The sequence below is a fragment of the Harmonia axyridis genome, chromosome 2, assembly GCF_914767665.1.
Source record: "Harmonia axyridis chromosome 2, icHarAxyr1.1, whole genome shotgun sequence".
Lineage (NCBI taxonomy): Eukaryota > Metazoa > Arthropoda > Insecta > Coleoptera > Coccinellidae > Harmonia > Harmonia axyridis.
The window spans coordinates 25,797,034-25,823,485 of NC_059502.1; the positions used below are offsets into that span (position 1 = coordinate 25,797,034).

At 32.3% G+C, this 26,452-nt stretch overlaps 1 protein-coding gene across 1 annotated transcript; it reads left to right on the forward strand.

The window, feature by feature from the left end:
- Window positions 1–215: 215 nt before the first annotated feature.
- LOC123673961 (plastin-2) lies at window positions 216–26,367 on the forward strand. Its single transcript, XM_045608744.1, has 6 exons — window positions 216–584; window positions 19,265–19,695; window positions 21,547–22,015; window positions 23,518–23,728; window positions 23,926–24,461; window positions 25,014–26,367. Exons 1-6 carry the CDS (start codon window positions 531–533, stop codon window positions 25,191–25,193), a joined length of 1,881 nt encoding a protein of 626 aa, XP_045464700.1. The 5' UTR covers window positions 216–530; the 3' UTR covers window positions 25,194–26,367.
- Window positions 26,368–26,452: the final 85 nt, after the last annotated feature.

The window sequence follows — 26,452 nt, forward strand, 5'->3', positions numbered from 1 at the left end:
AAAGATTAACGAAGTATAAACATTTATTCAGCTGAATCAGTTTTCGAATAAACCACAGGATCTCACTAGAATCCATATCCTGTTTTCTCCAGAATAAATTTTCCAACTAAAAGTTGTGACACCTATTGGGCAATAGCTGAAGTTAAATTAATTTCCTGTAATATAAGCTGTCAAATTGAGACAGCAACCATAACCTCTTTTATCCCTCCTCTTTGACAACTTTGGATGGGCTGGGCGCTCCTTCAAAATAATGAATCATCATTCATTCTTCCTATCCATATATCCAATTACGCAGAAGTAGATAAGTTGCTTTTAAGTGAGGAACTCTTTCAGTGTATTGTGCACATAAAAAATTAAAAAAATTTAAGAGGCGGCTTAGTAATAATTATTGAAGATATTCCGGTTTAATTTAAATATTTATATGTTTAGTGAGCATTTGGACTTTTAGCGGTGTTAACCATTCAAGTGCAAAATACGTGGGAAAATTATTCAATAATAATAGAATCTTAGTTTGTTTAGTTGACTGAAAAATGGATACTAAAGTGGCACTCGAGATGGAGGATTTAAGGGAAAATTTCCAACAGGTTAGTGAATTTAACTTTTCGGGAGCTCTTAAGTTTGATTCATGTTTTTCAATATTTTGGTAATGTTTCATGACTGAAACAAATGAATTGATAAACATGAGAATTTTGTAAACTTTAATTTATTATGTGGTAATTCATTATTAATTCAAAGATTTTTCTAATAGTTATTTATACTATTGATCTATGAATTCTCAATTATCTTTGGAATTATATCCTTTACTCCATCCTTTATGACATTAAAGTGTCACCAAATTGCAGCTTCCACTGTAAACTAATATGTAATATCATAATGGAATTTAGAAGAATATTCTGATTATCGATTGGATTAGGTAGATACTTGTCTTTCGACCTGTTTAATCAATAAGTAAAAGCTTTTGAATGAAAGTGGAATTATGAAAAAAAGGATGCTGAATTTGGAACGGAATTTTGGACCATCAGGTTGATTTCTATATCAATAATTCGAAAATTTTTGTAGAAAATATTGAATCACAGGTCTTTCATCTGATTGCGATTACATTAAGATAAGCCTTTATGTCTTTCATTTTTCCAGGAACAATTGATTTTTTCATTCTTATCGTTATTCAATAATCCTACTATTGTAGTTATCGAAAATCAATTGATTTCTGAGATAAAAAGTATTTTTTCAATTCAAATGAACATTTGAAGGGATTAGAGTCATGAAACTAGCATTATCATTATCTAATATCTATTTTCGAAGAAATCAATTTTTCTTTTTGTAATAGCTTATTTCTGTAGGTATGTATTTTACGAGGTATTTTATTTCAAATGAAAAAATACCTATACTCTTTACCTTCATAGAGCAAAAATTTTAAAATTATTTCATTATTGGCAAATTCAATAAGTTTTTCCTGATTTCAAGAAGGTAAAGGTAATTTTCCAAAGTCACTTTTAGAAAAAAAAAGATTAATTCACGTAGTTTTCAATTCATTAATGAAATTGGGTAGATTATTTAGGTTATATTGTGTCCCTTACCAATTATGCATGCAATTCAGAATAAAGTTATGCACGAAAAGAATAGGAATGCACTTATCCTTCGTTAACATTCCTATTTGTAATGAGGTCTAGAATATAAGGTGAAATATTTGCGATAGAATTATGGGACACATTGTGTAATTTTTTGTAATAGACAACGTTTTTATCATCAGTATTCATTATTCATATACTTTCTATATATTATATTTCAATTATTTATTATTCTGTTTGAACACTTCGTCAGTCAATATTTTAGGTTAGTTTAAATAAATTTCGCACGATACAGTTTTCTTGATTAATTAGGTGTTGTTTACCGTTTGCAGAGACAAAGGTGTTGGTCACAAAATTTAAGAATCGAAAATAAGAAAATTTAGATAAATTCATCAGCAAAGTGATAGTAGTATAATTGTTTCTGGTAATCCTTCTTGTATTAGTGGAATTCTCGGTGGAATTGTACGTTCTGTACGTTCGTCCTACCGATCCTAAACATGATAACTCTCGAACGGAAAAACTTGAAATTTTCAGAGTAGGTTCGGATCTAGAATGCTTCGGTTGAAACGTTAATTTGCATAATCCAAATAGAAGTCACGTGAATATGGTTTGAAAATTTGTTTTTCAATTTTAATTGTTAATTTTAAAATTACGGATACGATCGAGTAATATTTTTTTTATTGTTTTAAGAGGGGTTCATACCACGTCGTATCTATCTGATAAACAATCTTTTCCACCACATGCAAGAATTCAAAATACGTTTTTACGTCTTTATTTTCAATTTTAGAAGAAGCTTAGTTTCAGCTATATGGCAAGGCTTTAATTATAATATATTTATGTGAAAATTCATAAAAAAGGAAATATTCGTTTGGAAAATATTGTTATGCATATACATTTTTTTTTCCATAAAAAAATTAATCTAATTATTTTAAAGAAAAATATTCAGATTTGGAAGGAAACAATAACCCATAGTGTCAGATTCGTAATATTTTTTTGAGAGAATTCGTTTGTAGAGTTTTGCTTCATCATATTTTTAGTCCTCTAATCACAAATCTGCAGTCAAAACTTCCTGTGGTGTCATGAAATATGAAATACTTTCAAGACAATACCATTTATCACATTTTTGGAATAATTGAAGGCATATAAAAATAAAAGATGCATGTTTCGAATTGTCGATTTTTTGCTTCTCATTATATGCGATTGTATGTCAGCACGGAATCATGGGAAAAAGGTATTCTGCATTCAAACTTGTTTATTTCGGATAAAACAGTTCTTTTATTGAAATTTATACGTTTAAAAACAATAAAACCCGCATCTTCTCCCCGTGAATACAACAACCCAAAAAATTCCGAGTTTGTATATTCTTGCATTTTTGGCATTTTTTCACCTCTCTCTGAAAATACCCAAAAAAATTTTAAATTAATTAGTTCTTTATTGGGAACTTGTTTATTTATTCCTGTGTCAAAACTACATGGCTGGATTTTTCAAGAACTTAAATACACGAGAAATTTCTGTTATGATATATGATAGATTCTGTTATATCGAAATTCTACAAAAAAAATTTTTTGATCTCCCAATGTTACGATCCCCTCGAAATTTTGCATAAAAATTTGCTCAATTTATTAATTTCAGTTCGATCGAATTGATAGCAGGCACCAAATTCAAAACAAGAGAATATTTTGACAAGCAACTGCTAAGTAGATTTATGGTAAAACTATGTAAAAATTCACAGACTGGCAACGATGCTAAAAACGTTTTGTGACGAAATTTCACTGCTGAAATGAATATCCTATATTTTTTAAATTTCTGGTTATTAAGTTTTTTTTATGAGTGTAGTTAAGCAGAAATAATGAACCATAGTTGAAAATTTGTAGTTTTCTTCAAATGTTCAATTTTATGACAGAGGTTGGTCGCTTGGAACAACGTCTGCTGCCATGAAACAGACGTGTGTCCTCGTTTTTTATTTCCACCCCCTAGGCAGACACGTAAACAGATAAAAATATTTCCAACAATGCCATGTGGAGAAACACCTTGCACCACACAGGGCGATAACTATCTATATTGAGACTTGAGCGATCCCCATTCAGAGTGCTCTTCCAGTTTCGGCCGTATCAGGTCAAGTACTTGAAAGTTTTGGACCGGTTGGTATTCACTACACATGAATCAGTTTTATCTGGAATATACTCCCCAAACTTTTGATGTCTATACATATATGTGTTATGAGTCATTCACGATGGAAATACCAAATTTTTTTGGGTTAGGCCTCGGTTTAGGAATTCATAACTAATCCAGAAAAGAGCTGAAGCTAGTTTAGAACCATCTCTTTCAGTAGATGAATAAATAAACCCCTTATTGTGTTTACCTGCCAAACGTAGTGAGGCGAGTAATTGAAGGCGAGCCATGAAAAGTCGTAATGATTCCTCAATGCTCAATATGTATGTTTCAATGTTAGTTATTCCAAATTTTCTATTTATCTTCTTAAATTTATTTCATTTAATTACGAATCACGGGGAAATTTACGTTTTCATTCATAAATTGGTTGTATTGTTCTTTGCGATTTCATCATTCATCATCGTTGTCTTTTCAAATAAGTACGGAAAATTCGATTCTAGCGACACCACCGTTTACAGAGTGAAATAGTCACATAAATGACAGTTCTAGCCAGATATAACATGTTATAGTGACTAAATAAACCACAGTGGCGCCAAGCGTGGTTTTGTTTTTGATTGGCTGAGCGTAAGATGCATCATAGGTGAGCCTAAATATGGCGGCTTTTTGTTAACATTCTCCATTTACCTGATTTTTGGGATATATTCAAAATGTGAAGCCCATTTTATTTAGTCACTGTAGTATTCTTCATTTAAATGAATTTGTTCTATATTCAATCGAATACTATGAGGCCCAATAATTTTGATTTTGACGTGTGTAAGTTCAGTCAATTGTATTCTTAAGTTCTATGGTTCTATGTCCCCATTCGCCATTTTTAGGCTCAATTTGAACGAATTGTCGCCAGTATGTTCAATTTCGTCAATAACATGTTATCTCTGGTTCTAGGTAAGGATTTTTGTCGAAAATTTCAACCAGCATTAGTGAAGATATGTCGACACTAATGATGTCATAAGTAACGTAGATAGCTCATAGAGGAAGGAATCGACTGAAAGTTGATACGCACGGTATTTACACCTCATGACCAGATTGTCAAATAACTTGATGTTTTAATTGGTTGAACATACGCAACCATTTTAGATCACGTGATTGGGCTCCCCTACTCATAGGTTGAAACTCAAACATCTCCATCTTTCCCCATGTGGTCACGTGACATAGTCTCAATCTTTCTCTCTCTAATGTTGGAGCAGTTTTTGAGATATGAGCTGAGATCTGAGTTTGAACCATCATATCCATGAAACTTTTCGGAATAAGTGTAGGTACCACAGATAAATTATGTCAAGTGATATTTCGAAATCAGAATTTCATGGAGATTATGAGTATGATATTAAAATTGGACTTTCTCATTAAAAAAAAACAGGTTGGTATCGTGTTTCTTCACTTTCGGACCAGCCTGTAAAGTCAAAAATAATTTAAATTTATGCGCTGAGTACCTACTTAATTACTTGAGATTCCGTCAAAATTTGAAATGTACCGGGTTTTTCACCATAATTTGACCCCCCCCCCCCCTTTAACTTTGTTACTGAAAGAGGTATAAAAAAATGTTTTCTACAAAAGTTTCACAAAATGGACTAGTGTTTTTTAAAATGATTTCACAAAACGAAATATATACAGAGTGGCCAACATATTGATTGCAACTTCACTTTTTCAAAATGGAACACCCTGTATATTTTTCCATATTTGACTAGCTCCTTTTCCCCTGATTTCGAATATATAACATATGTTCGGCCTATCTCTCTTATTCTGTTTCAAATTTTAAGAACCACCTGACAAGCTTAGTAATCAGTTCTCAAATGGAAGGCTGCGATAATTCAAAATGTCCTTTTTTGATTTATCTCGTTGGCAACGATATATGACATACGTTTGTAATTGAATGAAACTATTCATCGGATATGCATTACGCAGAAGCGGAAAAATTGGATATATTTTCACTTTATGTGAAGAATAATAAAAATAAGAAAGCTACAAGAAGAGAATATATGGAGTTGCATCCAAATCATCCGATTCTAATTTATAGTGAAAAACGTATGTCATATCGTTGCCAACAAAAAAGGGCATTTTGAGTTATCGCAGCCTACCACTTGAAAACTGATTACTGAGCATGCCAGGTGGTTCTTAAAATTTGAAATTCTGTGGTGCTCAAAATAAGAGAGATAGACCAAACATATGTTATATATTCGGAATCAGGGTAAAAAGAACTAGTCAAATATAGAAGAATATACAGGGTGTTCCATTTGAAAAAATGAAGTTGCAATCAATATGTTGCCCACTCTGTATATATTTCGTTTTGTGAAATCATTTTAAAAAACACTTATCGATTTCGTGAAACTTTTGAAGTAAACATTTTTTTGTACCTCTTTTAGTAACAAAGTTAAAGGGGGGGGTCAACGTCAAATTATGGTGAAAAACCCGGTACAAGACTTATCGACCAATCGAGCTGCACTATTGACCCACCCGGTATACAGTTCTGTGGTCTCTCTCTAACGGTGCGTAATGTTTTTTTGTAATGATTTGCAATAAGGAAGACAAGAAGACATTACTTACTTCTTGTGCAAAAGTGACGGTCAATATTCTGCAAAATGAGTTTTCGAGAATAGTTATTTCATGATGACAGTTACGATGGAATTCAAGGGAAAAACAGTGTGATTTACCTAGAACTTACTACTTACCAATATGGTACTACCTGATGATTCATTGCACGAATGCGACATTGACTCAAGGAAACTGCAGATAAATGCGTTGTTTATGTTGTACCGTTCATGGTAACTCAGGATTTTTTGATAAAGATCGGATAAATTTAAAATGGGCCACTGAATGATGTTTGACATTGTGGTTCTAGACGGTTTCGGAAAAGGCCAGACTTGATGTATTGTAACATTGGTATTCGAATGAATGGTTCTAATGTTAGGGAGCGGTAGTGCGAATTGGAATTTTCTTTAAAAAAAAGGTCTTTATGAATTGAAGTCTGTCCTTTTACACTGAGATTTATTATTGTTGGGTTTTGATTCCGATTCTACCCACGGCTTAAAAAAAACCTTCCTTGTCTAGTGAATGGGTCTCAGAATCCATTTGATCTAGAAAACAATGATGGCACATTTTCAGGCTCGCTTTTCGATAGAATTAATTTGGAGGAAACCGCAACTGTTTTCAAGTTATGAAAGAAAATTGCATGAAATGAAAAGTTCTCATAACTTCTTTATACTGGTGCTATAAACATGAAATAAAACATTCGTTGAGCATTTTTTTATTGCAATTAGTTTCGAAGTTATCATACAAACTTGTATTTTTTCGAACGTAAACCATGATGATTTCTGTTACAAATAAAATATAAATATATATATAATATAACGGTGTTAAATAGAGAGATATCGAATATGTATCTTGAATATCTGAGTTCACAGATTGTTATAGATAGGCACCTGGTGGATTTGCCATGTGTAAATAAAACTCTGGATGATTTATCTAGTTTGATAAGAAATTTATATATTGTGTTATATATGTATTTTTGAAAATAGAAAAGAGGCGATTCTATTTGTTATAGAAATTTATATGTTTTACTTTCAAACAAACAAAAGCACATATATGTATATTATTATCTTCCGGTTTTTTTAAAGATTTATTTCCCTCGAATTACTCAATGATCATTTTTCCTCTAACTTACCGAATTTTTCGAGTGGGAAAATTATCTTAATTATTTTCTCAATTTCTAAACAATACCGTCGATACTTATTTGTTGGAAATGTAAAGCATGAAAGCTAACAATGTGAGTATTTTTTATGAAAATACAATTCATAATCAGAATATAAAACTATTTATAGGCAATATTTTAAGTTGCAGGTTTATGCACTGAGTCACTTCATAGGTATAATTAAGTAGGTAACTGTTAAATTTCTTTCGATATAGCAATTCTCACCAATCTTTGAATTTCCAATTTTTAAATGAGATATCATTATCTGTTATTCACGAGATATTTATTATTGTTAAAATTATCCTAAATCACAGCCCATTTGATGATATAATGAAATCAGTTTCATTTCAAAAATTCCGTCGATAATTAAAAACTGAATTGTTTTGAACTAATAGCTAATTATCCTCACTTTCAGAATAGGTAGCACAGTTAAACGAATCAATTGTGAATAAATTCGTTCATTGAGTATTCAGAAACCAGAAATACCATTGAAAAATTAATAAGAATCAATATATGTATATGCCAAATAACCGTGAATTTATTATTAAGATAAGAATATTCTTAGTAAATTGGATGTATAGGTACAATATAATGAATTTTATCGAACAGTTTTTATCGATTTTTATATCCTTCTAGCTACGTACGAATTCTAAAGAATAAAACTTGACGAATCTCGAATTTTTCGAACATGATGAATGTTGATATTTATAAAGACAAAGTGCTTTAAATGGTGCTGAGTCGCGAATGTTGCGAATTATATTTCGAAAAAAATAATCCTGGACTCTAACGTCGAAATAATATTTTTTTAAACAAATCAAGGTATTCTTTAATATAGAAAGAAATAATGTTCATAGAGTAAATTATGAAATATTTTTCAATGTGATTATTATAGTAGATATAAACAATTCTACATAATATGTATTTACTTGTTAAAAGTGCTTTTACTGCAATTAGATGAGTGCGACTTATAATATATTTCACAGTATCATACCACCTTTGTTTATATGATAAATATGCGATAACCTATACCCACAAACTTACTCATATGTTCACCAAATTACCCGACACTGCAATTCGATGTTTGGATAGTTATCTACTGTTCCTGAAGAATGACCTGCCACAATACGATTATTTTTCATCGAATAATCCAACGCAATCCATAAAATATATAGGGTTCTAATTATGAAAAAGTAAAAAAGTTTCAACGCAATATTTAGAACAAACTCTGGTGATATTTCTTGAATTCAAAATTGCACGAAATATTTTGTAGTGCAAGTGGAAAAAATAGATCATACTGTACAATTTTCATCTTGAATGAAACACTTTTGCCAGACAAATATTGCTTACTTACTCATGAGGTAATAATTTAAGATTGGTTTTTGATAAAAATCATTCAAAATGAAATTTGTTTGGCTCATAATTCACCCTTTAAAAAAAAGTCTTCTGTGGAATTTTTCAATTTTTTGTCATCACACTAATAAAAAGGAAGTTTAAATTTGAGTGTGATACATTGTTGAATTCGTAATTTTTTTCTTTATCACCTTAAAAGAAGAACCAATATGGCCTTCATAAGAAAAAAAATTTGGCTATCGCGTCTCTGAAACAATGAAAAAGAGAAAAAATCTGATGACACCATTATAATCTCTATATTGGATAATGGCTAAATACCGAATTTCGTGAAGTTACCTCCAGAAACAAATGAGTTATACAGAAAAAAATCTCGATTTTTAGTTTTTTCAAGATATCTCGGGAACCATTGGAGATATTTTGGATCTGTTTACACCAACACACTCATCCCTAAATAACGCAACTTTTTTGTAATTTAAGCCACCCTGTATTTCTAACGGTTTTCGATATCCCTGTAGTGCCCCTGTAAATAGTTCTCACCCTGTATGTTCAATAGTGTTTCTTTCTTAATTCCAATTAAATTATACTTCACACTTCCCCACGACCATTCTCTATCCGTGTCTGCAACAGATTCATGACTCATATATGAACAAGATCAGACAAAATGAAACCAAATCCCACATCCACATATTTTTATCGTCACCAACAGACGAAAACAACGAAATCGCGTTCTTGATAAAATGATCCTACGCAATTATCCTAAAGTACATTCACCGGACGTCAAGGATCACCGGATGTCTAACATCGGAACTCGGTTTTTCTTAACCTAAAAGGATAAACAATGGTTCATTATACTCTGTGCACTGACAGATTCTTCCGTGTCCTAAATGTAGTTTGGTCATTAGTTTCACAAGCTCGATTTCGGATTTAACAAATTCGAGAAGAGCACTGATATAAATTATAATCTAAGGAACATAGAAGAAATTTATCATATTTTGCATTTTTCCTTGAAGTAATAAACATAGATAGAGGGAGCATATGACATTTTCAGTGAGCAAATTTTGTCCCCAACATGAACTATCAAATTTGACGTGAAGCGCGCGGAAATGAAAACATATCAGTGATACGATATTTCACTCAACTCGCGAGTTTCTCAACAAAGAACGCACTTCTTATGTCTCATAGTGAATCAACGTTTCATATTAGCACAAAATATATTGAAATAAATACCTAAATATATCAGAAATTCAGAAAACAAGCTTCAAGCGCGCCAAACGATGTGAAACAACCGATGACACTAGGAGAGCTAAAGTTACCAAACCTTGGATTTCAGCAAGTAGATACAGAAAATAATAAATATTCTGCTTATTATATATTCGACAATAAGGAAAAATAACGGATTCCAAATATTCAAATTTGCATATTCAATTGGGATCAGTCAAATAAATATATTTCATTCAATATAATATACATTCATAATGATATAGTAAAATTGTGGATTTGAAAATATATCACAATCCGACAACGTAATCTAACCATGTTGGTGTTATGTAAAAATTGCGTATAGGTACTTCCTCTATCCATGTTTATTACTCTATGCATTCTTCGAATAATATTCTATGATTCAATGATTCGCTTTCGACATTTTTCTGGAAGATCAAAAATATCAACCTGTAAAAAAAAATCTTAAATATCAATATAAAAAACATTCAATGAGCAATCAGAGGCTAGATTCGAACCCGGGGTCAACCGTTTAAAATTTTCATTTAATTTGAATACTTCATTTGTTGTCAGAATTCTTGGATCGAGCTAGGCAGTTGGAGTCATATACAGCAACCAATTTTTTAAAGAATTTTTCTTAATATTTTTTTGAATTCGATACATTACACTGTACAATTCAAGAAGGGCATAATTTTTCATTCCTTGAATGATTTTACTAATTAATTTTTCGATTAACCAAAACAGAAAGCTGCCGAGTTCTGTAGGCACATAAGTTTACATGAGCAAGTATAGATAAATAATTATTAAATTGCACAGTTTTTGCATGTAATGCTTTACACTGTCATTTACACTGTGGTTTCCAATGATCCTTACAATAATTGAAGGTGCACTCAATTGATATAGATAGTGATAAAGATTGTTTGAGTGTGCTGAATGAGCGTTCTATTCAGTGGGAATTTTTTGAAAATTCAAATTCCCGAAACAATTCAAAAAAATATAGCAGTCATAATCATTAAATAACACGTTTGAAAATTTTCAAAATGATATTATATTATCATTTTCTTTCAAAATGTGTGGATCGTATTCTCTTTTCCTAATTAGAGGATCAATGCGATAACAACTGATTTTTAAAGCAAATTTCATGAGAATGGTTTCCGAGAACAGCTCTGGACTGTAGAGGGATATTTTATGTTCGATTTTTGGATACTTTACATTCCAAAACGGAAATTTCTTGTTTAACTTTCTGGAACGAAGGTTTATTGTTGGAAACAATAAACCAAAAACAGTCTTAAGGGACCTGGAATGCCAAAACACTTGAAATCCAACATGTTCTATGTTATAACATCTACACACCACCTGAATTGTTTTTATCGAAGTGAACTACATTAGTTTAACAATTGTATAGGTAAGTATTCTTTATACCATGGTTCCACGAATGAATAAATAATAGGAAAAACACAAAATATGGAGTACATGATTTCATAAAAGCAATTGCAGTCATCATTCCTTTTTGCACAATTTCCTGCACTTTTTTCGTTTATGGTGGTATTTTGTTTATCGTGAAATGTGTGAAATATTTTCAGTTACAGGAAGTATTTAGTAACTTAAATTGAATTGATATAATTGACTCCATAAAAAAATTATATTTCAAGATTCAGAATGATTGTTTTTATTGTTGATAGCGATTTAATGGACTATTATTATTGGGCAATACCCCTTTTCTACTGAGTTGCGATTAGACAATTGCGACAATACTCCATTTATTCCATATCTGGATATAAGTCAATAATAGAATACTTAACATGCAATATTTAAGAAATACTATATATATTCATCCTCCTTTATTTAGATTAGAGAAAAAAATTATTATTCAATTATGAATTGAATATAAGTAGGCTGATGGTGATCTTCAAAACTATATGTTTTTGAATCTTCGTTAAGTTATTTTATACATTTTTTTTATATGGTTGATGAATTGATATCACTAAAATCATGACAAGTTTTCGCCAGAATGAAAATAAATACCTACTACTATCAGTATTTCTGCCACCACTTTGAAAGATAATCAAACATGAATTTAATTTTTTCTTTATTTCAACTGAATTTTTTGGACACATGGGTTTTAATATCTCAAAAACTCAGTTTCGTTTTATGTAGGCTTTGTTACTGAACCCTCTAGTCATCTTAGGCAAGATCATTAATTATTTCACATATCCTATTTTCAGCATTTTGATCAATTATCTTCGATAAGAGAGGAGTATCACTATATGGATTTTTGTAAGAATATAAGACTTCAATTATTCAGTTTGGTACGAAATAGAAAGTTTTCATATATATTTTGGTTGATGATTTCAGTCATTTTTTTTTATCAATTGGAAATTCCTAAAATTATGAATCATGTTGATAGTTGTCGAAATGCAGAATTCAACAACTTCTATGTTGTTCTCTACTCAGTGATCGGGATGTAATATTTCATTTGTGAGTTTATCAGCTGGTTCAAAATGGTGTTAATCGATAAGATAAAATATACGGATATCAGAAGTGGGAGCTCATATAAAAAATATTGCAAATTTTACTTTATGGTTTCCTGTTCTATACAAAATATCTCGACACTTAAAAATATATATAATTGCTGACATGAAGTAATTCATTCATACGCCACCCATGCCTTTAATGACCACATAACTGAATATGAGAACAATTGGCGCATGAAATATCGTGCGCCGAAAAGCATCTGCTTCACGTCATTGCTTTCATATTTTTTTTTATTATTTATGTTTCTCGTTTTTTAGAATGAACGTTTTTTATTTTTCTCAGTAATCAATAATTTTGCAATGGATTTTTTCTATACCGGTTGTCCCAGGTTATTGTATACAGGCAATATTTCGCTTATTTGACGAGATAATAAAAAATGAAAAAATTGCTTTGAATCTTCCCACTGATGTATAAAGAAGGTTCTTACATTTTACAGCCCTGTGGAAGCTACCCCTCACTTTTTAATTTCAAATGGCACCCCCTCTATATTAATTGTCAGTGAAAATTGCGTGTCATTTTATTTGGAATACAATGATAGCACATACCTACTTGGTATTTTTTTAATAATAACAATAATATTTTGTGACTTCTTTTACGTTTTTTAGTTATCCTTATAAGAATGAAATGCCTCCACTTATGTTTGTACAAACTTCACATATGTAGTAGATGAATTTTTTGTTTTAAAAAACCGAAAAATAATAAAATAATTAATTATTTTGAACACTTCTTTCTTCGTTGTTTGAATTGCATAGAAGGTATTTTAGTTGTCATTCATACGTCACAAAATGTTAATGTTTTTGTTGTTATTAATAAAAACAAATACCAAGTATGTGCTCTCCTTGTATTCCAAATAGAATGACACCCAATTTTAACCGACAATATACTTATACAGGGGGTGTCATTTGAAAATAAAAAGTGAGGGGTAGCTACCACGAGGCTGTCAAATGTACGGAAAGGTACTTTGATGTTATTCAAAGCAATTTTTCATTTTTTTATTATCCTGTATGCAATAACTTGGGACACCAGGTATAGAGTGCAAAATTGAGCTACAGCATATTCACCTATAATCTTATAGCCTTAAAAGTTGAATGCTTTGAAATTAATTGGACAACAACATTTCAAACGGCCATATTGACAAAACCTCTTGTCGAATTCTGCCCATTGAAGAACTCAACCGCGGTATTTTATATCAACTGAAAATTTCAAATTTCTAGATCCTTCCGTTCGGAATTTATCATGTATACGGCCTGATCAACGGACAGAAATTAAGCAAAAAAAATATATCATGATGATATTATACAGCACTCTTTTCGTGCATGTTTTTGTGAATGAGCTTTCAAAAAACTGAATTTGATTTGACATGAGAATCGAAAGATATGTCAAATATAAACGATGTATCTGAAACAGAAGTGATCCCTCGAAATCAAGTAGGTATAAATCTGAAAAATCTGTCTTTTGTCTGAAAGTTTTACAGGTATAAGTAGACACACCAGGTTTTCTATGCATCTTATATTACCTCTAAAAGAACTTCAAGGTTTGCTGCTCTGTAATTAGAGCACAAACAAACGTCAAAAGACAATAGCGTGATCGTTCCAGAAATCTGTCAGAAATCAGCCCAGAATAGTTATTTATAATACAAGTGCAGAAGGCATTGATATTCTTCCACGAGTTCAAAATTCAAAAACGAGCCACGAAGTGGCGAGTTTTAGAATGAACGAGTGGTAGAATGAGCCTTCTGTACAAGTATTATACATTATTTTCTCTAATTCATTGCATTTTCATTGAAATTAATGAAATATTTCCATAAAAATAATTTAGTGATTTTTGTATTGAAAAATGTTGGTTGGCAGAACTGATTTCTTTAAGGCAAATTGATGAATTGACAGATAAAGCCGTGGCGGAAAGTTCAGAGAACCAACATAGAATAATGAAATATAACCATGAAAACTGTGCGTTTCTGATATATTCTCGCACGATTTTGTTCTACAAGATGTGGAAGAATGAACGGAATAACCACAGAATTAGAGAATAGTTATTTATAATACAAGTGCAGAAGGCATTGATATTCTTCCACGAGTTCAAAATTCAAAAACGAGCCACGAAGTGGCGAGTTTTGGAATGAACGAGTGGTAGAATGAGCCTTCTGTACGAGTATTATACATTATTTTCTCTAATTCATTGCATTTTCATTGAAATTGATGAAATATTTCCATAAATATAATTTAGTGATTTTTGCATTGAAAAATGTTGGTTGGCAGAACTGATTTCTTTAAGGCAAATTGATGAATTGACAGATAAAGCCGTGGCGGAAAGTTCGGAGTACCAACATAGAATAATAAAATATAACCATGAAAACTGTGCGTTTCTGATATATTCTCGCACGATTTTGTTCTACAAGATGTGGAAGAATGAACGGAATAACCACTTAATTAGAGAAATAAACGTCAAAGTTCCTAGTGCAATATAGGGTTTGCGTAGTAAACATTTGAGGAACAATGACTCATCTTCCGAGTAGAATCGAGTTGATCACTAGTATTTCTATGAGAAAATTTCAGGAAACCGCGAATATGCCGATCGAAGTGTGCGGGATCAACTTTCTGAATGAATCATAACGATTTGCCAATTAATTCATGTATGACGTGACTTCTGAGTAGTTGTACAACTCGCAGAATGCTAATATGCGTTAAATGAGAGAATTCGATAGGTAATATAGACAGTCATCGGAAGAGGAGGTCAACACCGGTTTCATACAGACTATTTCCTCACTTTTGTGGTAATTTTTTTGAAGTCCCGGGTACTTATTCAATCGATGGAAATCGCATTCTTGAATGAATCATTCTTGTAAGCGAGATAACAGCCTAGATTAAATGAAACAGTGTTGACTATTTGAGTCAAATGTATAGACATTGATTTGTTGTAGTGTTTCAGGGGATCGCGTGCCGCTGCTGTGTTGTGATTCTCTTATCTATTTTTTTTTTGAGATACTCATTTTGCCAAAAAATATTGGTAATTTGTTATTGAAATATTAAGCTCTCGACACTGCATTATAGTTCTGGTTCTTATAATCTTATATTATTATTATTCGATAAACACACCACAAGTTCTTCGATCAATAATTACCATCAGATATACTAACTGACAAAGAAACTGCAACACCCTGAAGGAGCTGTTTAAATTTTAATTTTTTTTTTGTGAAACTTAAATAGTATATCAAGGAGTAAATGATTGAATTTAGGAGAAAAAACGAAGGGTTTACAATTTTTTAATAATGTGTTTGTCCACCGAGATTATCTATACACTCCACAACATGTCTCTGCATTGATGCAATAAGATGGTCTATTTCTTCTTGAGGGATACTATACCAAGCTACCTGTACTTCATGTCTCAGAGCCGCCAAAGTCCGTAGGGGCTGGGGTAAATTTCCAAACCTTCTATCCCAAACATGCTTTATGGGCTAAAGATCAGGGGATCTGGGTGGCCATGCAAAAGATTCACATGGGTCGCTTCGAAAAAGTTTAAACTAACTCTGGCTACAGGAGGTCGGGCATTATCTTGCTGAAATATTGGATTCTCGAGCCGGTTAAAGTAAGGGAGAACATATGGCTCCACTATTTTTGAAGGCAACGCAGCGCTGTCTTGTTACTTCGAATGAAGACTACTTGCATGTGCAATAGCACCCCATACCATAACACCTACTGTCCGGTATGCATGACGCTCAACATCAAACTGAGGTTCACGTATTTGATTTCTCCCCGACGTCGTCTAACTCTTCTTCAGCCATCATGTGCACCCAAGAAGAATTGAGATTCATCAGAAAAGACGACCTGATGCCATTTCATATTCCAATGTTGACGTTCTCTGCACCACTGTAATCGTTGCCAGCGAATCCAGCGATCCTCAACCGTCAGAGGTAACCTAAGATGGAGTCGATAATGCTGCAGACCAAAAGACCTTATCCGGCGGTAAACCGTTCGGACAGTTACAGGATGGCCTTGTTCTCCTGAAATGACAACCCCGCCTCCCGTAGACCAAAAATTCGACCTCTTTCAAATTCACTTAGCTGTCCGCGTACACGTGCTCTAGGCATTTTAACAACAACTAAACATCGGCTTTGGATCTCCTCGAACAGCTGGTTTGTTGTGAAATTTAAAAAACGACAAAAAACGACAACAATATTTAAGTAACAAAAATCGTTCACATGAAAAAAACCTTCATGATTTTTTTCTTTAAATTCAATCATTTACTTCTTGCTATACTATTTATGTTTTACCAAAAAAAAAAAATTATTTAAACAGCTCCTTCTGTTTCTTTGTCAGTTAGTATATTCACTTCTATCATGAGAAATGTCTTCTATGAAAACAGTGTAGAATAAAAAGCAGATGAAGATCTTTAATGGTCACACGATTACAAGAATCCGTATCATTAACAACATATTTTCCGCATTATGTTCATATATTATGTATAAACTCTTGAATAGGTTCTGTGTGAGCCAAGAGCTCGAAGAGATAAATTAACAAAATTGTGGTTTTACTGAAATAACTGTTATCACTGTTGTTTCGTAATTCTTGTGAAATAACCCGTAGGGTTCTTGAATATTTGAATTCTTGAATAAATTTGAACGAACATATCGTTGTAATGACTTAATGAATGCCGCTTCACAGTTACTTTTTCGTGTAAATTGTTTCTGAAAGAATTTTATATATCGGCGAAGTTAATTAATTCAATTATACTATTTGAAACTATTTTAAAGTGTTTAATGCTTCGCTATTCACAACTGTATCCAATTGGAGAAATCAATTTGGCATGAAATTTGGTTAAGTGATAAAAATTCAGGAAAAGCACTCATTGTCATCAGGAACTTCGTTAATTAATTGGGGACCACAAAACTGAATATAGGTATACATATATGGCATATAATGCATCATGATGCCATTGTTGTCGGTTAGTTTATCCAGATGAGTTCTGGTGATACGATCCTCATGAAATTCAGTATGGATATTCGAGTGATCATTTTACATACAGCGTGCCAAAAAAGTAACGCAACAAGCCCATAATTCTTGTACGCTCTCATCCCATTCTTTCGAATGGGAATATTATATGGATATATATATCAAAATAAAGGCTATTCGATTACCCATTTAGCGATGTGACTGAAAGAAGAATTGGTTATGCCCTTTTCCATTGAAAAATTAGAAATAAATTAACAATTTGTGAGTAGGCCATTATTCTTGTACAAATAATTATTGAGAAAAATCCTCCTACCCGCCGATTTGTATTCTCAAAATTACGTAAAGCCAAGCATTTTTGGCTTGGTCTATACTCCTAATCCCCTACCCCCTATAGGTAAATTATTGGCATTTTTGTATATCCACATGTAAAATTTCAACTCAATTTATGAAATCGAATGAAATATTATGAAGACGTCTGTAAACTTACTTACCGACATGTTTGACCTAGCGACTAGTAAACATCTTAGCAGTAAATGTCATAAATAATTTAGAAAGCTGTATCGTGCGAAAAAGCCTATTTTAAAAAGCTGAAAGATATAATTCGGTTTTTGCATAAATCATCAAAGATGAAATATCAATATTGCTACACATCATGCTTTAAATTTTGTCATATACAAAAAAATCAGAATCTTTCTCTATGTAACTTATAACGCAGTATTTAGTATGAAACCACAAAAATATATTTATCTCTTATATAACTTCATCACCCTGCACAGTGTATTTTCATTATGGAATAAAAAGTAGAATACCTGCCTATATTCTATTAACATGTATTCATTACATTACATGTATTCCTTACAATGATGTATGTAAATAACCCATTGTATGGGGTTTTCCCATAAGAGGTTTCACTTTGACAAGTCCGCTATCTGGGCAGCTGTCACTTCTGTAGCTGTCATTTTTTGAAATTTGACAAGTAAGAACTATTCCATTATTTGAAATGGAACGTTACACGCTCAGACAACGCACTGAAATTGTTAAAATTTACTACAAAAATGTTGAAAATTTTGCACTCATTGTTCGCAAAACTAAACCACTTTTGCATTGTCGTGAAGCACCTTCTCAGCCGGAAATAATGAAACTGGTGTAAAAATGTATGCTTTTGGGATGAGTTAGTGATGTGAAAATTCAAAACCGTGTGCGTCGTTCAAGAACAACTGAGAATATTGCTGCGGTAGGCGTAGTGTTGACGAAAACCCAGGTTTGTCGATTCCTCGTCGATCTTAGGGATTAAGAATTCCACAAACGACAAGTTTATTGGCAGTCCTTATATTTCGAAGAGGTGTTCAAAATTGGCCAACAAGATCTTGTGAATTACCACCTTCAAGCTTTTTTCTTTGGGACCACGTGAAAGATAAGGTCTATGCTAAGCTGATGCTCCACAATAGATTCAAGACCTTAAAGATGGAATTCTTAAAGTAATGGAGGGCACAAATGTGAGAATTGGTGATGGAAAATTTCATGAAAAAACATGATGCTGCAACGGGCCGTGGCTGCCATTTGGTTAATATCGTTTTCCATCGTTAATGCCAAATCTTTCTCATCGCAATGAAATGAACATCCATTGATTCCTCTTGAATTATACATTTTTTTCTCAATGTCAAAATGCAACCTCTTATTGAAAAACCCTTTAGAAGTTTCTGCGCCAAGAGTCGAATCGCCTCATATTCATCTTACTAATTTTTGCCCAATACCATTCTACCATCTCAAACTTCCAATTTCCCTTACAGATTGACAAGAACGGAGACGGTTACATCGACCTGAAGGAGCTTCGGGATGCTCTAAACGCCTGCGGCTTCAAGATACCCGGCTACAAGGTACGTGAGATGGAGAACGAATTCAAGCAGTTCAACAAGGCTCAGATACCCGGCAAGCTTACGTTCGAGGAGTTCTGCAAGCTGTGCGGCGACCTGAAGTCCAACGAGATCGGCAACACCTTCAAACTGGCCGTCACCAAGAGGGAGAACCTCCAGCATCACGGCGGCACGTCAGAGGCGTCCAACGAGGGCACCACGCACTCGGTTAGGGTGGAGGAACAGTTTGCCTTCTCCGATTGGATCAATTCGAACTTGAGGAACGATGCGGACTTGAAGAATCTGCTGCCCATAGACCCAGAGGGTACCAACCTGTACGAGAAGATCAAAGATGGTATACTTTTATGGTGAGTTAATCTTACTTCTTTCCTGCTTCCAAGTAAATGCAAATAAATCATGAAAAACCAATCACAATTGCGGCAATGCGAGAAAACTCTCTTAGCTAAGCTAACATAAGTGATAATTGCCGACATACACAACAACATAACCACAATATTGATGACGTCACTGATGACGAATCCGAGGAGACAACTGTACCCACCTTGAAAACGCACACAAAACTGAAAAATATTTTAAAGTTTATGTTATCAAACTTTCGCTATGTTGCTGATGTAATTCTTGCGTTTGTTCTAATTTATTTCATTGGAAATAAGAAGTGGTTTTGGTTATTTTCGATTTTATTTTCATCTGCCACACTCATAGTTTTTTTCAAGAAAAATTAGAATGAATCATAGTTAATCTTCTAGGACACAATGAAAATTTGTTTTGTTTCGAAAGTCTGGCTACGAGAGTTTTCTTCGATCGCACGTCATGCCATTGCTAAAACAAATGAACTATAGTTAACTTTAGCATGAAGGATGTTTCAATAAGTGCTAAAGATTCAATGGTTCATTAAGAAAATATTTTCTAAACCAAACTTAATCAAAATGTTTTTTGAGTCGCAAAGTAAACATTTGGGAACAATGAATTGTACATCATATCTGGCTTTCTTTTTCATAAGATGCTTAAAATTGTCATTCTATATCCAAAAGCAAATTTTCATCTTGATCGAAACTGCTGTTTCGAAATTAATAGAAACCCAAAATTTTGCCCATTAACGAATTCACAAGATCCAAACGTTCTCTGAAAATTTCAAGTTTTTAGGTCCTTTCGTTCGAAAGTTATTGTGTTTATGGACGGACAGAATCAAATTTGAGGACGGATTCGTCATCCGAATCCGTCAACTGATCTTATCCTTTGAGATAATACTCAACTCAAAATTAGAATAATACAGATATTATACGAAAAAAGAGAATACAAATGTAATAATATGTAAAAAATGTAATAATACTTGAAAAATATCGAAAAGCTTGATACAAAAACTGCCTGGAGACTCTAAAGATTGTGAAAAAAAAATTAATATGTATGTCCGAAAGACGCTGTATCTTCCTCTTTTGGGTATGATATATAACATTATGTGTAGGTATACTAATCAATTTTTTATTGAAAATGAAAAAGAACCTAGTATGCAATTGGAAAATTTAATTTGATATCTATTTTTTAGATGAATTTTTCGATAACTCTTTCTGTTTTTATTCAAATTTTAGAAAAAAAAATGAATATTGAATATTTTCTGATATATTGAACCGCAATATACTTTTATGATCTAATAAACAGAACACTATCACTTCCAACCAAATGTAAAACACACTCATGAATTTTAATTGATACTAATATTAAGCATTGCCCTTCAACATTGAGATTTGTCCATGAATTAAATTCTCTATTTTTATATCTACATCAATACAATGGAATTACTCGCATTCATTGCAAGTAAACAGGTGTTTTAATTGTTCATTGAAGATGCTGTCATCTCTTTGTTTTATTTCCACCACCTTTGAATTGAATTAGCAATATTTGCATTTTACTGAGGCAAGGTTCGTTTGTACTCATTAAGTCTTTATTGAAGAGAAAAATGCTTTATTTGATAATACAATTTGTAGCTGAAGTTGAGTCATATTGTCTCGAAGAGCTGGAAATTGTCATACAACAATGGAAATTAAAAATTCGAAAATGAATCATTTCAGAGACGTGTCGTTTTCAGACTTTCAAATACCATGCGAACTTCTTGAAATGTCATGCAATCATATTACATTTCAAGAAGTATTTCGTATAGCAATTGAAATTGTTTCTATAGCAGATAATTATTCTCATTACAGCAAAGTTATAAACCACTCATGTCCAGACACCATAGACGAAAGAGCCATAAACAAGAAAAACCTCACACTCTACACACAATTGGAAAATTTAACCTTAGCTCTTTCTTCAGCCCAAGCTATTGGTTGCAATGTGATAAACATAGACGCACATAATTTATCGAAAGGCACACCTCATCTGGTACTAGGGCTTCTGTGGCAAATAATCAGAATAGGATTGTTCAATCAGATCACCCTTGAACATTGTCCTGGGCTCACATCATTGCTGTCTGAAGAGGAGAAGATTGAGGACTTGATGAAATTATCCCCAGAAGGAATCTTATTAAGATGGGTTAACTATCACCTTGAAAGGGCTGGTACCTCTAAGAGGGTGAACAATTTCCAATCGGACATTGTGGATTCGGAAGCATACACATATTTGTTGAAACAGATCGCTCCAATTGACAGTGGTGTAGATACAATGGCTCTTCACGTAAGTATTTTCATTTCACATTTGAAACTGATACAATGACTACTTGCATGAGAAAAAAACCTATTATTATTCCAAAACATTTTGGGATACTATTGTCATACTGTTGTAGTCACTTCTATTTATAGTGGTCTAGAGCTAGCCTCAACTTTGAGCGAGTCTGATTAAATTATTTCAAAGATAATCCCAAAAAGACATGTCACTGAAAAAAGGGTACAAGCGAATATATCTATTTTAGGCAAATTGTCACTTTGTCCTTTCACGAAGCTTTCTTCCATTATGGTGAGATAAAAACAAAACTCGAGTTGAAACTGCACTGTACAACTACAAACGGCGCGAGAGCATTGGCGCGGCTAAGTATTTAAACGTAATTTATGGTGTAGCGATCACAGGCAAGAGCCGAGACGTCACAGACCAAAGACGTTCCGCGCTAAAATACGGAAATTTAAATAATCTATTTCTCAGTCATTTATTGATGGATTTTCAAAATTTTTTCACTGATTTATCAGTTTTGCTCTATATTTTAATTCTATCGTGTCAAATATAGTATTATCAACATCACTAAACAAGTCCATTACATCCTCCAAGTTCTTGAAATGGTTGCACAGACCTAACATGGGGACAGTGGCGGATTTACCAGCAAGCTGAGTAGGCTGAAGCCTATGAGAGCCAATTTTCAAGGGGCGGCAAATTAAGCTCATTAATTTTTATTTACAGAATAAAAAAATTACACAAAGTGCGAATTTTAAAAATTGGAGAAAAATGAATATATTTCACAAAAAGGATGGAGCGCAAATGATAAAATTTGAAGAACTAAGTTATCAAAATTCAAAGACGGCAAAAATTGAATAGCATACAGGCGGCAAATCTGTGAATCCGCCACATCATGGAGGAATTCATAGAGCTAGTAATGCCTAAAATTGTCAAGACAAAGGTTTGCAGCGATTAAAGTGCCGACAATTCCAATTGGTTGTTATTTATTTGCAGAGTATGTCACTCATGATTATTTTGTTCTGCAAACTAACCATACTGAAATACCTCAACGTTACAATGTTACATCTTATAATATGTCCTTCATACAATCAGAAACATTGCAATATTACAATTGCAGTAAATATTTGATTTTATTTGAGCCGTTTTTTTATATTACTTTGACCTAAATATGGAAGTAAAGTACCTAAATATTATGTCTATGATAACTCGAAACCATACGTTCTTTCTTTTCCCCTATGAAATGTACATAATTAAATCCATTAACATATAATTGTTTCTTTCCTTCGAACTTCCTAATATATTGGTAATGTAATGTTCCGTAATTTCATGAAATTATCTAGAACACTTACTTACCTATCAACATCCATTGTGCAAGTATTGTATGTTTTATTTAAAAAACATATCAAGAACAATGAAGAAGTAATAATTATTAATTGCTCACTGAATCTCTTATGAAAGCTGAATGGGAAATATCCCATACATAAAACTATAATGGCTCATTTGTTTTGCAGGAGAAAGATTATCTAGCTAGAGCTGAAATTATGTTACAACAAGCAGAAAAACTCAGATGTAGATCTTTTGTAACTTCACAAGATGTCGTGAATGGAGTGTACAAATTAAATTTGGCGTTCGTTGCAAATCTCTTCAACAACTATCCTGGATTGGAACAAACTTCCAACGCATTTGAGGGTGAAACAATTGAAGAGACTAGGGAAGAAAAAAGTAAGTTTCTTCGAACTTTGACTAAAAGTTATTCTCAATAATAAATCTCTGAAAGGGTATATTTGGGATGAAAATGGAGTTATTCCTTCAACCAATGACTCAATTTTTACGTCCTCAATTTTCAAACTAATCAGTGAAATTGATGATAGTGAAGTTGATTGTATGAAAATGACAATAAAAAGATATTTGTTTTGCAGCATACAGAAATTGGATAAATTCAATGGGAGTCTCACCACATATCAATTGGTTGTACTCTGACTTAGCAGATGGTTTGATTATATTTCAATTATATGACATTATCAAACCTGGTAAAGTTGATTGGAATAAGGTGCACAGTAAATTTACAAACCCAAGAAAGAAGTTCATTGAAAAGTTAGAAAACTGTAATTATGCTGTTGATATAGGAAAGGATATCAAATTCTCCCTGGTTGGTATCGGTGGACAAGACATCAATGAAGGAAATGTTACCTTAACCCTGGCTCTGATTTGGCAGTTGATGAGGGCGTACACCTTGTCAGTTTTGTCGAGGTTAGCCGAGTCAGGAAATCCAATTGTAGAGAAAGAAATCGTTATGTGGGTTAATGAAAAACTTGCATCAGCCGGCAAAACTTCTTCTATTAGAAGTTTCCAAGATACTTCAATATCTGATGGAAAAGTGGTACTAGATCTTATTGATGCTATTAAGCCTGGTGCTATCAATTATGATTTGGTCAAACCTGGAGCAGATGATGAGGTAATATAAACAATAATTCATATGTATGAATAATAAACGGGAATTACCAATTGATATATCAAGAAAATATTGTGCATTTTATATAAGGATTTATTTTCTACTCATTTTGGTTTAACTTAAAAAGATTCACATGAGAAATCTATGTATTGAGCAAATATTAAACAATCAATTTTGCTGATGCGACATTAATTATTTTATGTTGAAACTTGTTTTATACATCCTCTAAATTGAATTTCTTAATTTTCAACTTATAAAATAATTAAAATCTGAAGACCTGGGGTAAGATTCACTAATTTTTGCGTCAAATTCAAGCTGTTTATATAGATTATAGATAAGAAGGTTGGCCTATTTGAAATGGATGGGAATTTGGTATTGTACAATGGTCCTTATTCAACTATTCAATTGAGGAAGCATAGGTTCATCATCAACTAATGTAGAATTTTAGCTGAACAGTGATATCCAGAACGATAATTAGTTCATAACGTCAACATTTTCTCTGAAATATAACAATCTTAACTTTTTGCAATGTCTAAATATATATATTTTTTTTAGGAGAAACTGGCCAATGCGAAATACGCTATTTCAATGGCAAGGAAAGCTGGTGCAAGAGTATATGCTTTACCAGAAGACATAGCTGAAATGAAACCAAAAATGATAATGACAGTTTTTGCTTGTCTTATGTCACTAGATTATATTCCTAAAGATTCAAATTCAGAAACAAACTCTCATTGATAATGCTAAAAGCTACTAACTAAATTGATAACCATCTTGACCAAGTGCCAAATAGAAACATTTGAGAAGGCATTTTGCCTATTCTCATTCAGGACCTACATATCTGTCTTACACTTTGTATTTCATTTTAATTTTTGGGAGACTACGCAGAATGCGCATATGTTTGGTTCAATTTTTCAATGGAGATATACAGTTTGTATGCTGAAGTTTTGAAATTTGAAAATAGACTGTGTTTTAACACGGAAGGTTTTGTGTGATTGATTCTTTGTTTGGTGGTGGGGTTGATGGGAGCAAAGTGTACTGAATGAGACTTGTGATTTGAACAGTAAATAAGGTCTGAATGTTCATTAGATGTAATTATTTCGTTGCCATATTACTGTAGTAAATTCGAAATTCTGTTATTTGTTGGCTGCCACAGTGCATTTACATTATGTTTTCAAACATGCCTAATATTTCGAGCACATTGTATATTATTTATCTAAAAAATTTTGTTATTAATTAAACTAATAAGTATAAAACTCATGTCAATTGAGAATTGTTCCATATTATCAATGTATTCACTAAAATTTTTCACTGACTACCAACAAGTATTTAATATTGATCGTATTTGTAAAATGATAAAGTAATATTAAGAATTTTCTAATGACGCCGTTAATGTAATTGTTGAATTTAAAACTTGAAACTGTGTTAATGCTTATTAATGCTTTGATAAGTTTCAAATACACTCACTCCATTCGAGATGACGCTTTATGAGAAAAAGTAATTTGCTTCCATGTAATTGATACATTTATTTTATAGTTATCCATTTTCTAGTTTTATATTATGTGAAAGAGGACACACAATTTTAATATATGTATATCTAGGTATGATCTTTACCTGTAATTCCTATTATATTGCTGTAATTATTCTGTAATTCCATTAGTTATTAATAGTGGATATTGTGTGATTCCAGTTTCCTTTGTAAGTTTGAATTACTATAGCTTGAGGTAGCTTTGAAGAATGTAAAATCGATTTGTAACTGTATTTATAGCAGATGTGATTTATTAAGGTTTTTTTAAGCTTTTCTAAGGAAAAAGTGTACTTACGCAAACGATTCCTCGTTTTTTATTCTATTGTAAATTTTTTTATACATGTTAATTGGGTTAACCAGTGCAATAAAATGCTAAAACCTGAATCTAATTTTTTTTTTATTAAATTTATTTACCTGTTGTTTGAAGGGCCAAGTTTTTTCTTAACGATCTAATTGTTTTCTCTGAATC

What these genes read in the sequence shown, in the direction of transcription:
- LOC123673961 (XM_045608744.1), top strand. Translation starts at nt 531, where the DNA reads ATGGATACTAAAGTGGCACTCGAGATGGAGGATTTAAGGGAAAATTTC. An exon ending in TAGATACAATGGCTCTTCAC is followed by an intron (nt 22,016 to 23,517) that starts GTAAGTATTTTC and finishes TTTGTTTTGCAG; the next exon opens with GAGAAAGATTATCTAGCTAG. An exon ending in AGAGACTAGGGAAGAAAAAA is followed by an intron (nt 23,729 to 23,925) that starts GTAAGTTTCTTC and finishes TTTGTTTTGCAG; the next exon opens with CATACAGAAATTGGATAAAT.